The sequence below is a fragment of the Anomaloglossus baeobatrachus genome, chromosome 5 (assembly GCF_048569485.1).
Source record: "Anomaloglossus baeobatrachus isolate aAnoBae1 chromosome 5, aAnoBae1.hap1, whole genome shotgun sequence".
Taxonomy (NCBI): domain Eukaryota; kingdom Metazoa; phylum Chordata; class Amphibia; order Anura; family Aromobatidae; genus Anomaloglossus; species Anomaloglossus baeobatrachus.
The window spans coordinates 265215688-265230551 of NC_134357.1; the positions used below are offsets into that span (position 1 = coordinate 265215688).

The following is a 14864-nucleotide window of genomic DNA, read 5'->3' on the forward strand; positions in this document are numbered from 1 at the left end:
AAGTAACATGGGAAAGGAAAGGATCTCTCTGCTGCCGAAAAGCATCAAGGGATGAAAAAATTAGATATTTCACGAAAACGTAAGCGTGATCATCATACTGTGAAGAGATTTGTGGCTGATTCTGAGCACATACGTGTTTGTGCTGATAAAGGCAGAATGAGGAAGGTTTCGGCCAGGCAAGTTCATTAGATTAAGAGAGTAACTGTTAAAAAGCCATTACAAACCAGCAAACAGATATTTGAAGCTGCTGGTGCCTCTGGAGTCCCTCGAACCTCAAGGTGTAGGATCCTTCAAAGGCTTGCTGTGGTGCATAAACCTACTATTCGGCCACCCCTAACCAGTGCTCACAAGCAGAAACATTGCAGTGGGCCCAGATATACATGAAGACTAATTTTCAAACAGTCTTGTTTACTGATGAGCGTCGAGTAACCCTGGATGGTCCAGATGGATGGAGTAGTAGATGGTTGGTGGATGACCACCATGTCCCAACAAGGCTGCGACATCAGCAAGGAGGTGGAGAAGTCATGTTTTGGGCCGGAATCATGGGGAGACATCTGGTAGGCCCCTTTAGGGTTCCTGAAGGTGTCAAAATGACCTCTGCAAAGTATATAGAGTTTCTGACTGACAACTTTCTTCCATGGTACAAAAAAAGAGAATTTTGTTACTTACCGTAAATTCTTTTTCTTATAGTTCCGTCATGGGAGACCCAGACCATGAGACCCAGACCATGGGTGTATAGCTACTGCCTCCGGAGGACACACAAAGTTACTACACTCAAAACGTGTAGCTCCTCCCTCCTAGCATATACACCCCCTGCTAGCCAGACCTAGCTAGTTTAGTGCAAAAGCTGAAGGAGGACATCCACCCACAAGAAGAGACAGAGGAAAATCCGGAAGAACCGGGATCTCTGTTTACAACAATAACAGCCGGTGAAGACACACGGAACAAGAAACCTGCCAACAGGCAATAGGGAGGGTGCTGGGTCTCCCATGACGGAACTATAAGAAAAAGAATTTACGGTAAGTAACAAAATTCTCTTTTTCTTTATCGTTCCTATGGGAGACCCAGACCATGGGACGTCCTAAAGCAGTCCATGGGTGGGAATAAACAGACAACTGAGAAGCAGGAAAACCCAACTTCACAAATGGGCGACAGACGCCTGAAAGATGCGTCAGCCCAAGCCCGCGTCTGCCAAAGCAAGAGCATGCCTTGGATAGAGCTTCGAAAAAGTACGCAGACTAATTCGAGCTGCAGTCTGACAGACCTACTGAGCCGTAGCCTGGTGCCTGAAAGCCCAAAAGGCACGGACCGGTCTGATCAAATGTGCTCTGATCCCCGGCGGGGAAGGCACTTGAGTACCTTGTAGGCCTCGGAAATGGCCGACCTAAGCCAACGAACCAGGGTCGGCTTAGATACCGAGACCGCTACGTTGACTAGCAGTCAGTACCAGAGAGAGAGGTGCACCGCCTAATAACGGCGGTGCGAGACACATAGATCCGGGGCGCCCGCACCAGATCCAGGAGATGCAACGCTTCCTCAAAGCGATGAACAGGAGCCGGACAAAAGGAAGGCAGGAAAATTGCCCCGGATAAGGTGGAAGCAGTAACCACCTTAGGGAAAAAAGTCCGGAGTCGGACGGAGACCACCTTGTCTTGATGCAAAAGACCAAAGAAGGGGGTGACTCAGAGAGTGCAGCCAGAACTCCCTGGCGGGAAATTATAGCCACTAGAAAGACTACTTTCTGTGAAAGATGAAACAAAGAAACCTCCCTAAGAGGCGCAAAGGGGGGTTTCCGGGAACCGGGAGGACCGGATGAAGGTCCCAGGGTTCCATAGGCCGCCGGAAAGGCGGAATGATGTGAGACGCGCCCTTAAAGGAGCGCACCGGAGCCAGCCGGACGATACGCCGCTGGCACATACTGACAGAGCCGAGACCTGTCCGTTATTGAGGGATAGTCCTAGCTGTAGACCGGACTGTGGAAGGGACAGGAGGGTCGGCAAGGCTAAAAAGGGTCCAAGGACACCTTGGAGCTCGAGTCATAGCGGAGATGACTTCAGGAAGGATACCAGAAGTCGCTAAGATCCAGGACTCAATAGCTACGCCGTCAATCTGAGAATGCAGAATTCTGACGGAAAAAAACGGACCTTTGAGAAAAGGTCTGGACGGTCCGGAAGATGCCATGGCAACCCAACGGACAGAAGGAGCAGGTCAGGATACCAAGCCTGCCTGGGGCAGTCTGGAGTAAGAGAATGACCCGACGTCCCCTTTCTTTTTTTTTTTTTTTTTTTTTACTGATCTTGCGCAGGCCTCTGGGCAAGAGATAGAGGCGAAGCTGGATCAAACATTAACCAGTGTGTCTACTGCAAAACCTGAGGATTGTGGACCACGGTTGGACAGCTGAAATAGTCTGCCTCGCAGTTTTGACATCTAGGATGTGGGCTGCGGATACGGTGGACTAGGAGTCCCTTGTCCACTGAAGAATGTTGAGGCGCCAAGATTGCCAGGCGGCTGAATGTCCCGCCCTGGAAGTTGACGTAGGAAAACGCTGTCACGTTATCCGACTGAACTCGAATGTGCCTAGCCGCCAACAGATGGTGAAGGCTTAGAGAGCTAGAATACAGCTCTGATTTCCAGCCTATTGATCTAGAGGGCTGATTCGGACAGAGTCCAAGCGCCCTGCGCTCCGCGGTGGAGATATACTGCTCCCAAGGCGGAAAGACCAGCACCCTGGTGAGGATCACCCGGGACGGGGCCAGGAAGGAGCGTCCCTGAGACAGAGTGGCCGAAACCACCACTGCAAACAAGCCCCCGGTCAGTGGCAAAGCCACCACACCGTGGAAGGAGGGAGTTCGCGTGTACAGCGGAAAACATCCAGTCTCAGAGGACGCAGGCGGGCAAGGAATCGCTTCCATTGACGCCACCGTCTGACCAGCACCTGTATTTGGTGTCTGATAGAACGACGTCGACCGCCAGCGGAGGGACTACTGATCGACTAAGAGCGGCTTCACAAGAGCCGACAGAGTCTCGAATTGCGTCCCTGAGAACCTCTGGTTCGAAGTCAGAGTGGACTTGAACAGAATGACAAGCCACCCGAATAGGTTAGAGTGGCGAGAGTAAGCGAAGTACTCTGCTAAGAGTCTGCACTGGATGAAGCCCTGAGAAGAAGGCCGTCCAGGGCAAACGATCACTGCCAATCCTTAGGGGTGCAGGACCCTAATCACAGCAGCCCCATGAGAATACTCGATGGGCCGTGGCTAACCGCAAGGGAAGAGCCACGAATTGGACCACTCTGATGGCAAAATGTAGTCAACGCTGGTGTGCACCTGCGATTGACCCCTGCAGAAAGGCATCTCTGATGCCGATGGCTGCTAGGGAATCTCCTTGGGTTCTTGATTGGTCCGGTGAAAAAAACACACGGAACAAGACTGAGACTCCATGTGAAAACGCCACACCTGACCATGCTTGAAAAGCTAAAGATCCAGGCCGGAAGGCACCGCCCTGTTCGGGGACTGGAAATAGATTTAAACAAAAATCTCAGAACCGTTCCCAGTCGGGAACCGGTACAATTACTCCATTGGCCTGCAAGAAATGCACGGCCTGTGAGAAGCCTTGGAGCCGGGAGAGGTGACGGAAAAAATCTGTTTGGCGGGCGGACAGAATTCTATCCTGTAGCCATGGGAGATATAATCCCGCCCCCACTGAACGGAGACGTGTTAGAACCATACGTTGCCAAGTGGAGAGAGCCTGCCACCAACCAGGAGGAGGTTGGCGGCTAGATAGCTCGGAGGAAGCTGACTAAGTGGCAGCATCTCCTGCGGTCTTCTAAAGACGCAGCTTCAAGCCAATTGGTTCTATGAACCTAGGCCGAGCTAGAGGACGATCAGATGGAGGAACGGCAACCACCGAAACCTCAACTGATTCCTGCCCTGGACAGGTTCCCTGGTTTAGGTTTGTGGCAAGGAAGAACTCTCCTCGCCGAGAGCTTCCTAAATTTCATCTAGTTGGTTCCGAAGAGACTGGTCCCACCAAAGGGGAGCCCAGTAAGGACCCTCTATAGAGGCCTCTGCCTTCCATTTCCGAAGCCACAGGAGCCTGCGGATAGCGAGGAAAGTAGCCAAGACCACCGCCGTGCGGTGTCCAGCATGGCAGACTTGGCAGAGGATGAAAAGACTGAAGTCTGGAAGTTCAGGCAACCGTCTTGGGCATAGAGTCCCTGTGAGGGAATGCATCTCCTCTGAGGAGCCATCAGCCACTGACATAACGGTCCGGGCTGAGCCACCTGAGGTGAATGAGCCCACCTCTTGACCACCATTGGTGGACAGGGGAAACACAGTCCTCAGAATCACGCTTCATGGGAAGCGACTGTCAGAGCGGACCCTGGGCTGGTCACAGGGGCCTGAAAACTGGAGTGGTTTAAGGAACACACGGTGTGTTCACCTAGATAAGGTAACTCCGGCGGATTGAGGTACAGTACAAAATTAATGTACCGTGGGATCCTTATAGAGGTGCCGTCAGCCACTGATACAACTATCCAGGCTGAAAGTCTAGACACCGGAGTGGCCACCCTTGGCGAATGAGTACACTCCTTGACCACCTCTGATGGAAGGGGGAGACAGGCAGCAGAACCCCACTGTGGGATCTGCAGGACAGGCTGCGGGCTTGGACGCAGCGGCCTGAAAACTGGAGTGGTTAAGGAACACACTCCTTAAAGGTATACTGATGCCTTTTGCCAGCGGGGAATACTCCCCTGATACAGGCGGATGGAGGTCCAATACAAGTATAATGGACGCAATCCAATCATTCGCATCCGCGTCACCTACGGACGGATTAAAGTACCTAAAGCAGCGTCCGAGCCCCTGATAGAGATATCCTCCTCGTCCAGTGAGTCAGCTCGTATCGGAGCTGCGGGACGGGGAGGACAGGGGACCCTGCGTCTCCCTGTCAGGAGGACGGGGTCTGTGAGCTTTGCTGAGCAAGCAGAACACGCCCTGAGAAGGGGGCTGCATGCTCAGCAGATGCCGGGACAGCCGACCCCTGGAAAAAAGATTCCCCCAGGGGTCAGCCACCGAACCCGGAGCAGCTGGAGGGACCATGAATGAGCCTCCAAGCTGAGGGGCCACAGTGGTTATGAGCTCGTCGTACGAGCCCACCAGCAGTGGATAATAAAAACAGCCTGCAGCCTCGCTCTGTGAGACCTGCTGCAGAGGTGGGGTTCAGCCTGGGGCGACTCCAGGCTGAGGCACCACCACATAAGAACCATTACAGTATGGGCCGGTTCAGGCAATATAAGCTTACATGCAGAGCATGTAGTGTACAGCCTTGGAGCTTTGCTCCTAGTGAGACATGCTGCTGAGGAGGAGGTTCTAAAATAAAGAATTAACTCCTTCAGAATGCCCTGATAGTGTATAAAAAGTGCACAACCAGAGGTTGTGACTTATCAGGCCGCTATTGTGAGTGCCCCCCCAGGTTCCAAGCCTGGACCCCCAGCCAGATATCCACTCCCTCTGCACTGCAGAGCAGCCAGCGCCGATCAGCGTACTAAGAACGCTGAGAAAATGGCGCTAGAGTGAGGGGGGAGGGCGGGGGTTAACCCAGGAGCGGGAATCGGAGGGCTAAGGAGATGTACAGGGGAGGGAATCCTCTCCTCAGAGAGGAGTGTCCTCCCCTGTGCAGAGCGGCGGTTGGGCGGCGCTGCAGCGTCCCCCTGCATGACTGACATGCAGGGGAACGAAACGAAAACTAGGCCGCGGCTGAAGCCGGGGCCTAGAGTTATGCATGCGGCCGAAAATCAGGCATCATCGGCGCGGTACACAGTAAAAACCGTGGAACCGGCCGGAAACACAGTAAAAGCAGCATTATCAAAGTCAGTCAATCACTGTCCCCCCAATAAAGTGCCCCACATTGCAGAAGGACCCTCTGAATAACGTCTCTATACTTAGCTTTGAGACGCAGGGTCCAGTCCCTGGTGGGGTGGGGGTCCAGTGCTCCGTCCAGCAGGGTCCTGCCAAAGGGCTGCGGATGGAGGCCGGTCTCCTGCAAGGCAGTGAGAACCGTGTTGGCTCTAACTTCAAGCCAGAGCCCCTAAGGGATGGTGAAGGAGCGCGGCATGAAGGGCTCTTGCCCTGAATCAACCTTAACAGCACCGCCACCAGGGGGGTGTGAAGGGACATGCCGGGGGTCCAGTGGACCCGCTTTTCTTCCAAATCTGTAGAAAAAATGAAAAAATGAAAAAAGGATGCATGTGTGTGTGTGATCCTCCTGACACAAAGCATGAAACTGGCTAGGTCTGGCTAGCAGGGGGTGTATATGCTAGGAGGGAGGAGCTACACGTTTTGAGTGTAGTAACTTTGTGTGTCCTCCGGAGGCAGTAGCTATACACCCATGGTCTGGGTCTCATGGTCTGGGTCTCCCATAGGAACGATAAAGAAAGCAGAAATGTGCCTTCAGGAGCAAAATCATCTTCATGCATGATAATGTCCCATCTAATGCTGCAAAGAATACCTCTGTGTCATTGGCTGTTATGGGCATAAAAGGAGATAAACTCATGGTGTGGCCACCATCTTCCCCTGACATCAACCCTATAGAGAACCTTTGGCGTATCATCAAGCAAAAGATCTATGAGGGTGGGAGGCAAATCACATCAAAGCAGCAGCTCTGGGAGGCTATTCTGACATCATGCAAAGACATTCAAGCAGAAACTCTCCCAAAACTCACAAGTTCAATGGGTGCAAGAATTGTGAAGGAGATATCAAAGAACTTGGGTTGCTATGTTAACATGTAACTTGGCCTGTTAGGATGATTTGGATTTAAATCGCTTTTTATTTCAGTGAATGTGACCTCTTAATGCTGCAAATTCCATAAATCAGCATTTTCAGTTCTTTAACACTAGAACTACTGAGGTAGTCATTTTGACTACTTTGCACTATGTATTTCTATATAGGTGTCACGAGTCCAGTAGTTCTAGTGTTAAAACATATAAAATGTTTAGAAACTCGACTGTGCCTAATAATTTGATACAGTGCATTTTGAGTTTTTTTAATTTTAAAGATTATACTGTTATTATTGGGAGGTTTCTTCAATAAAATTATATGTATACTCTAATGGGTGATGACTTTTATTAGACTGACTGTCATTTGCACCGACCATTTAGGAAAAATCAGAAAAAAAATATAATTTGCATAATAATTTGGAACATGGTGTAGATATAGTGGATTAACATTTCAAAGACCTGCATTCCCATTGATGTGGTTTGTGGAGAGGGGGGGTTGGACGCTATTGCTGACTGATTCCCATTAATAAAGAGAAGTGTGATATCATGTTACACAATTCCCACCAGAATTCCTCACCTCTCCAACCAGCAGGAAGATAATGTCCCAAGTAAAGTTCAATATATTCTTGAAAATTCTGCTTTGGCCCATGTCTATCCTTAGGGGGTCGCTCAAGGAGAGGACCATGTCTTGCACAGTGATAATATAATTTCAGCATAGATGCTCTGGTTCTGTAAGAATAGAAACACATAAATAAAAGAAAATAAATTAATGAGCATATATTTAAAGGGAATCAGCGTCCTTTTTTAAATAAAATATTTATTTCTTTAAAAATGTGATTTTTTTTTTTATTTCTACGTCATTAGATTTAAAATATGATATTATATACAATATTTCTGTTTTTTGGGCATTTCAATAGTCTTTTCAATATTATCACAGGCAAAATCAAAGTGACAACAACTATATATAGGTAATGTGCCTCTTCATGAATCTGGAGTGATTCTGGTACTACGGTAATTTCCTATATTCATGTTAAGTACAGGAAAAAAATAAAATACAATTCAAAATTTGATTTCAGGTTTTGTTCCTTTAACAATTTCACAAAGAACTGCTATAACCCCCATTGTAAGCTGTAAGCGGTTACTCAGAAGGTAGATCTCAAATTTTGGATACGTTTTTAGAAAGATTTTTTTTATATGAACATAAGGGCAGAACAAGTCCCACCTTCCCTACAGAAAAATACCCCTCATGTACAGATTGTGCACTAACATTTTGGACTAAAAAATTACTATAACACCATAAAAAGTAAGCACTAAATAAGAAATGGCCATATTTCTGCAACCGTATAGAGAACAAACAAAACAAAAATTCAAGGGAGAAAGAATAAAACAGAGCAAAAACTGGTCACTTTTGACTTGGCAAGAGGTTCTTTTTAGGAGATAGAACCCGTAGTGGAAAAAACTGATGAAAAAGCAGGGTACAGCTAAAGGGTGCTTTACACGCTGCGACATCGCTAATGATATATCGTCAGGGTCACGGTGTTTGTGACGCACATCCGGCGTCGTTAGCGATATCGTTGTGTGTGACACCTAGGAGCGATGATCAATGATTGCAAAAACGTCAAAAATCGTTGATCGTTGACACGTCGCTCCTTTTCATAATATAGTTGGTGGTGCATGCCGCTGGTTGTTCGTCATTCCTGCGGCATCGCTATGTGTGACACTGCAGGAACGACGAACATCTCCTTACCTGAGTCCACCGGCAATGAGGAAGGAAGGAGGTGGGCGGCGTGTCTTCGCTTCTATTGGACAGCTGCCATGTCACGCAGCTGTGACGCCGCACGAACCACCCCCTTAGAAAGGAGGCGGTTTGCTGGCCACAGCGACGTCGCAGGGAAGGTAAGTCCGTGTGACGGGTGTTAGCGATGTTGTGCACCACGGGCAGCAATATGCCCGTGACACACAACCGACGGGGACGGGTACTCTCGCTAGCGAAATCGATAGCGATATCGCAGCGTGTAAAGTGCCCTTAAGGCTATGTGCTCACAGTGCTTTTTTCAGCACAAAAAAAGCATGTCTTGGCAGGAAAAAAGCTGCAGAAAAAAAATGTGTTTTTTTCATACATTTGTGTTTTTTCATGTTTTCATATTTTTTCACATGCTTTATATGAGAAGTCTGTTTTTATTGAAATTTTTCATCAAATTACAATTACTTGTAGTTACTTTTGTATGTATGAATAAAATATTAAATAATACATCAGCCACATCTTTCTTATATCGTCAACACGATAACCTGATGACGGTCGCAGTCTCTCAACTCGGTATCATGTTGCAAAACCTTATAATATTTGTTGGAGTCCTCCGGGTTTGTTTAATATTTTCCACCTAGCCTGTATCATCTCAGGATTTTCACATGCTTTATTTCATACTTTTTTTGGTCATGGCAACCGCGGGGGTTCAAGCACCGTACCCCTGTGCTCACCGCCGGGTCTCCGGCTGTAACCGGGACCCGACTCTCTCTGTTCAGAGCAATGCTCGTGCCGCTCCCGGCAATTTAACCCCCTGAATTCTATGATCAGTGTGTTCGCAGCAGTCAGAAGGCAGGAAAAGGGAGGCCTGATTCCTGCCATAGTAAACCTTGGTCATCACCATGACAACCCAGACTTACTGAACTACGGATCGCCTCACAGACCAGGGCACCTACGTCACCGAAATTCCCTCAAGCAAAGTCCCGCAGTAAAGACCGCGAGGCCTAGCTGCAGGGGAAACAAGGTGACATTCATGCCAGTGAATCTGCAGGAAACCACGGTGCTCCGCCGGAATGACGCGATTCACCTTATGATGTCACTCAGGTTACCTCTGGTCACACGTAAACGTCCAGCTGTAACTGTCACTAATCTGAGTGACGTCCCCGCTAATCGTGGCTCAATCTCTACCTGCAGTTACAGCGTTCAGTCATGTTCCATGACCACGTACTGTAATTTCAGATGTAGCAGTGCTGGAATCTTCGTAAGACCTCGTGTGGATTACGTCGGACCTTCAAGGGTGTTTTGGGGTTAATAAAGTGGTGAAAGAGGGTGTTACTTTTTCTTTTATTTCAAAGAATTTTTTTCCAGTGTTTATGTTTATTTACTGTTACTTACAGATTAGTGATGGGGATGTCATAGATGCTGCAATCACTAATCTAGAGCTTAGTGACAGCTGTGGGCTGTTGTTAACCTCTTATATTACCCCGATTGCCACCGCACCAGGGCAATTGGTAAGAGCCGGATTAAGCGCCGGGCTTGTCACATCTAATGGATTCGACAGTCCCCGGCGGCTGCAGCTTTCTACTCTTAGCTTGGGGGGCGGCCTAATAACCGTACGACTCCCGAGACTGAGAATACCAGCCCCCAGCTGTCGGGCTTTATCATGGCTGAATATCAAAATTAGGGGGTCCGCACACAGTTTTTTAAAATTATTTAAATACTTTAAAAAAAACAAAAAACTGCATGTGGTTCCTCTTGTTTTGCTACACAGCCAAGATAAGCGCACGGCTGGGGGCTGCAGCCGGCTTTATCTGTGCTGGTATCAATACAGGGGGAGACTCTACACCAATCGTTTTATTTTATACCCCAATATTAGACCCAGAGACAACGCCCGTCATTCTAACCAATCAACAGACGCTGTCTGGGAGTGGGGTCTGAATATAGCGAATAAGATATGCCGGTGGGCGGGGAAAGCAGTGAATATTCATTAGAGATAATTGCTGGGCCCGGAAGTAATGCTGCAGCTGGTGGACTATGTAAGTATGTACTGCTTTTGTTTCCTTTATTTATATGCCTTTATTTTTTTTTTTACAGTGGCCAATCACAGCCATGCCAATACTTGACATGGCTGTGATGGGCAGGAAGATGATGGTTTTTGCCATCGGATCATTTACCGATCCTTGGCAAGATCTTTTGCGGTAAATTATCGGATGTCCTATTCCGATCCAGCCAAGCATCGTACAATTTTTTCCGATCTTTGCCTATCAGGATTGCTCAGCTCTATTGCAGGGAACCCCAGTGATGTCAAAAAGAACATAAAAAAAAGCACAAAAAAGAGCAACGTGGGCATTACACATGTGTTTTTTCCTGCGTTTTTCACTGACTCCATTGAAGTCAATTGGGGAAAAAAAAGCTGGAAAAACACGCTAAAACAATTGATATGTTGCTTCTTTCTTCAGCGATAGACTTTGCTAGGATGATTTTTCCTTGCTTTTATTGATACAAAAAGTAAGGAAAAACGCAAAGAAAATGCCCTGTGGGCACATAGCATAAAAGCCATATAGCCACACATGAGGCTTATTCTGAAAGTTACTCATGCTGGCACTGTTTCCATTCATTACTAAAGAGAAACTGTCATCAGGATCAGGCACCCAAACGTCTAATGCGGGCGTCACATGAGACGATCTATCGTGCGATATGTCGTTGGGGGTCACGGTTTTCGTGACGCACATCCGGCATCGCTTGCGACGTCGTCCCGTATGACACCTATGAGCGTCTGCAAACGATCGCAAATCAGTTACGAATCGCGAATCGTGTACAGGTCGCTCAGTTTTAAATAATTGTTTATTCTACTTTGCGCCGGTTGTTCATCGTACCCGGGGTAGCACACATCGCTCCGTGTGACACCCCGTGGACAATCAACACAGCTTACCTGCGTCCCGCAGCTCCTGCCGGCTATGCGGAAGGAAGGAGGTGGGCGGGATGTTTACGTCCCGCTCATCTCCGCCCCTTTGCTTCTATTGGCCGACCGCTATGTGCCGTCGTTGTGATGCCGAACGTCCCTCCCCCTTCAGGAAGTGGATGTTCGCCGCCCACAGCGAGGTCGCTCAGCAGGTAAGTACGTGTGACGGGGGTTTAACGACTTTGTGCACCACGGGCAACTAATTGCCCCTGACGCACAAACGACGGGGGCGGGTACGATCGCTCGTGCAATCGCATGATAGATTGTACCGTGTGAAGCCCGCATAAGGATCATTGAAGAACAACCAGGCTGCGGCTTTCTACACTAAAGGTACCTAATATACCTAATATACAGTGGGGGGAAAAAAAGTATTTAGTCAGCCACCAATTGTGCAAGTTCTCCCACTTAAAAATATGAGAGAGGCCTGTAATTGGTAGGTAGACCACAACTATGAGAGACAAATTGAGAAAACAATCCAAAAATCACTTTGTCTGATTTGGCAAGATTTTTTTTGCATATTATGGTGGAAAATAAGTATTTATTCACCTAAAAACATACAAGATTTCTGGCTCTCACAGACCTGTAACTTACTCTTTAAGAGGCTCCTCTGTCCTCCACTCATTACCTGTAGTAATGGCACCTGTTTGAACTTATCAGTAGAAATGACACCTGTCCACAACCTCAGTCACACTCCAAACTCCACTATGTTGAAGACCAAAGAGCTGTAGAAGGACACCAGAAACAAAATTGTAGCCCTGCACCAGGCTGGGAAGACTGAATTTGCAATAGGCAAGCAGCTTGGTGTGATAAAATCAACTCTGGGAGCAATAATAAGAAGATGGAAGACATACAAGACCACTGATAATCTCCCTTGATCTGAGGTTCCATGCAAGATCTCACCCTGTGGGATCAAAATGATCACAAGAACGGTGAGCAAAAATCCCAGAACCACATGGGTTGGGGGGGACCTAGTGAATGACCTGCATAAAGCTGGGACCACCATAACAAAGGCTACTATCAGTAACTCACTCGCCAACAGGGACTCAGATCCTGCAGTGCTAGACGTGTTCCCCTGCTTAAGTCAGTACATGTTCGGCCCGTCTGAAGCATACTAGAGAGCATCTGAATTATCCAGAAAAGTATTGGGAGAATGTCGTATGGTCTGATGAAACCAAAGTAGAACTGTTTGGTAGAAACACAACTCGTCATGTTTGGAGGAGACAAAATGCTGAATTGCATCCAAAGAACACCGTACCTACTGTGAAGCATGGGGGTTGCAACATCATGCTGTGGGGCTGTTTCTCTGCAAAGGGACCAGGACGACTGATCAGTGTACATGAAAGAATGAAAGGGGCTATGTATCGTGAGATTTTGAGTGCAAATCTCCTTCCATCAGCAAGGGCAATGAAGATGGAACGTGGCTGGGTCTTTCAGTATGATAATGATCCCAAGCACACCGCCAGGGTAACGAAGGAGTGGCTTCGTAAGAAGCATATTAAGGTCCTGGAGTGGTCTAGCCAGTCTTCAGATCTCAACCCCATAGAAAAAATTTGGAGGGAGTTGAAAGTCCGTGTTGCCCAGCGACAGGCCCAAAACATCACGGTTCTAGATGAGAACTGCATGGAGGAATGGGCCAACATACCAACACTGTGTGCCAACTCTATGAAGACTTACAGAAAACGTTTGACCTCTGTCATTGCCAACAAAGGATTTATAACAAAATATTGAGATGAACTTTTGTTATTGACCAAATACTTATTTTCCACCAAAATTTGCAAAAAAAATTCTTGCCAAATCAGAAATCAGACAAGGTGATTTTCTGGATTTGTTTTCTCATTTTGTCTCTCATAGTTGTGGTCTACCTATGATGTCAATTACAGGCCTCTCTCATCTTTGTAAGTGGGAGAACTTACACAATTGGTGGCTGACTAATGACTTTTTTCTCCTGTATCAGCAGAACGGCAACTTTATGCCCATACCTTTAGTTTAACCCTTTCACAACAGGCTGATTTTGTGCTATCCATTTTTTTGGCACTTCTTCTGAGAGCCGTAACTTTTTATTTTTCAGTCAATCTTGCTATGTGAGGGCTTGTTTTTTGCGGAAATGCCTGCACTTAAATGAAACCATGAGTTTTACCATACCGTACTGCAAAACGGCAAAAAAAATTCCAAATGCGGAAAAATTGCAAAAAAAAGAAAAAGTGCTATTGCACTATTGTTTTTGAGATATTTTATTCACTTTTTTCACTATATGGTAAAATTGATCAGTTGGTGTGTTGCTTAAACCTCAAAGAAAAAAAAACAAAAACCCTGTGGTTATTTCTGCTGCGGCTTTGGTTTTTGTGTTGATGTATTGTCTCAGGTCGGTGCGAGTTTGTAGACACTGTAACAGGGTTACTGGTCCTATAGTCGATGGGAGGTATGTGTCTCAGAGATGGTTATCCTCTGTAATGTAAGCCCGGGTGTAAGCTCCAGTATATGTAGTGCTGGGAGAATATTAGGAGAATATTAGGGCCGGGTTTTACGAGCAGCCGGAGAGATAGGTGGGTCTGGCTGCTCACATACCTCCACTTCTGGGTCTGGTTGTGGATATAAAAGGAGACCAGGAGTCTCATAGGGTGTCTGTGTTTGGGGATTGCTGGACTCTAACAGAGAGGAGCTCTGTGTGAAAGTTGACTGTTTATGCCGAGCGGGCACGCCCGCAGTGACACGGACTTATTGGGTTTTTTTTTTTTTGTTTTATACCTTTGTGGCCGAAAAGGCTTGCTTTATGTTTCTGCTGAAGCAGGTTATAAGACTTTTAAAATAAACCTGCTGGACTTTTCTAATGAAACCGTTCCTGTCCTTACCTCAACACGCAGCCAAGTGAGTAGCCTTGTTACATTTGGTGTTGGTCTGCAGGCATCGTTCCCAGGAACAACGTGTGACGGCGGCAGGAGCAATATATGTCCTGGGTGAAGGCGGCTGTGAGTGGCAAGGCTGATTCACCCAAGATGGAGGACGTGATTAAACACCTGGTGCATGCTCAGCAGCAACAACAACAAGCCCAGCAGGAAACCAATAGGCTGTTGTTACAACAGTTGCAGCAGCAGCAGCAAGAGGAACAGCAGCAGCAGATTAAACTTCTTGCAGAGGCGATACGTGGTCCGAGAACTGATCCAACCCAGAGACCAGGTGAGGACTCATGCATCCGGAAGGCGGTAAGGAATGCGATGCAGAAAATGACCCCTGGGGGTGACAATGACTGTCAGGGCCCAACGGGTCCATCGCTGGGCGTATCACCGTGACAAACCGCCCCGCTCCCAGTTGTTTGACTTATTACACTTGGTCCAGAAATGGTTGATGCCAGAGACTTCTACCCCAGCACAGATGGTGGAGCGAGTGGTAAT

At 47.6% G+C, this 14864-nt stretch overlaps 1 protein-coding gene across 3 annotated transcripts in view; it reads right to left on the reverse strand.

Annotated features, from left to right (window-relative positions):
* The window catches only part of LOC142311209 (uncharacterized), a 62378-nt gene that overhangs the window by 34522 nt on the left and 12992 nt on the right, over positions 1–14864 (reverse strand). For all 3 annotated transcript variants that reach the window (XM_075349408.1, XM_075349406.1, XM_075349407.1), the window contains exon 2: positions 7347–7498. In XM_075349408.1, the coding sequence (XP_075205523.1) occupies positions 7347–7454 (108 nt within the window). In that variant the 5' untranslated portion in view covers positions 7455–7498. The remainder of the gene's footprint in view (positions 1–7346; positions 7499–14864) is intronic.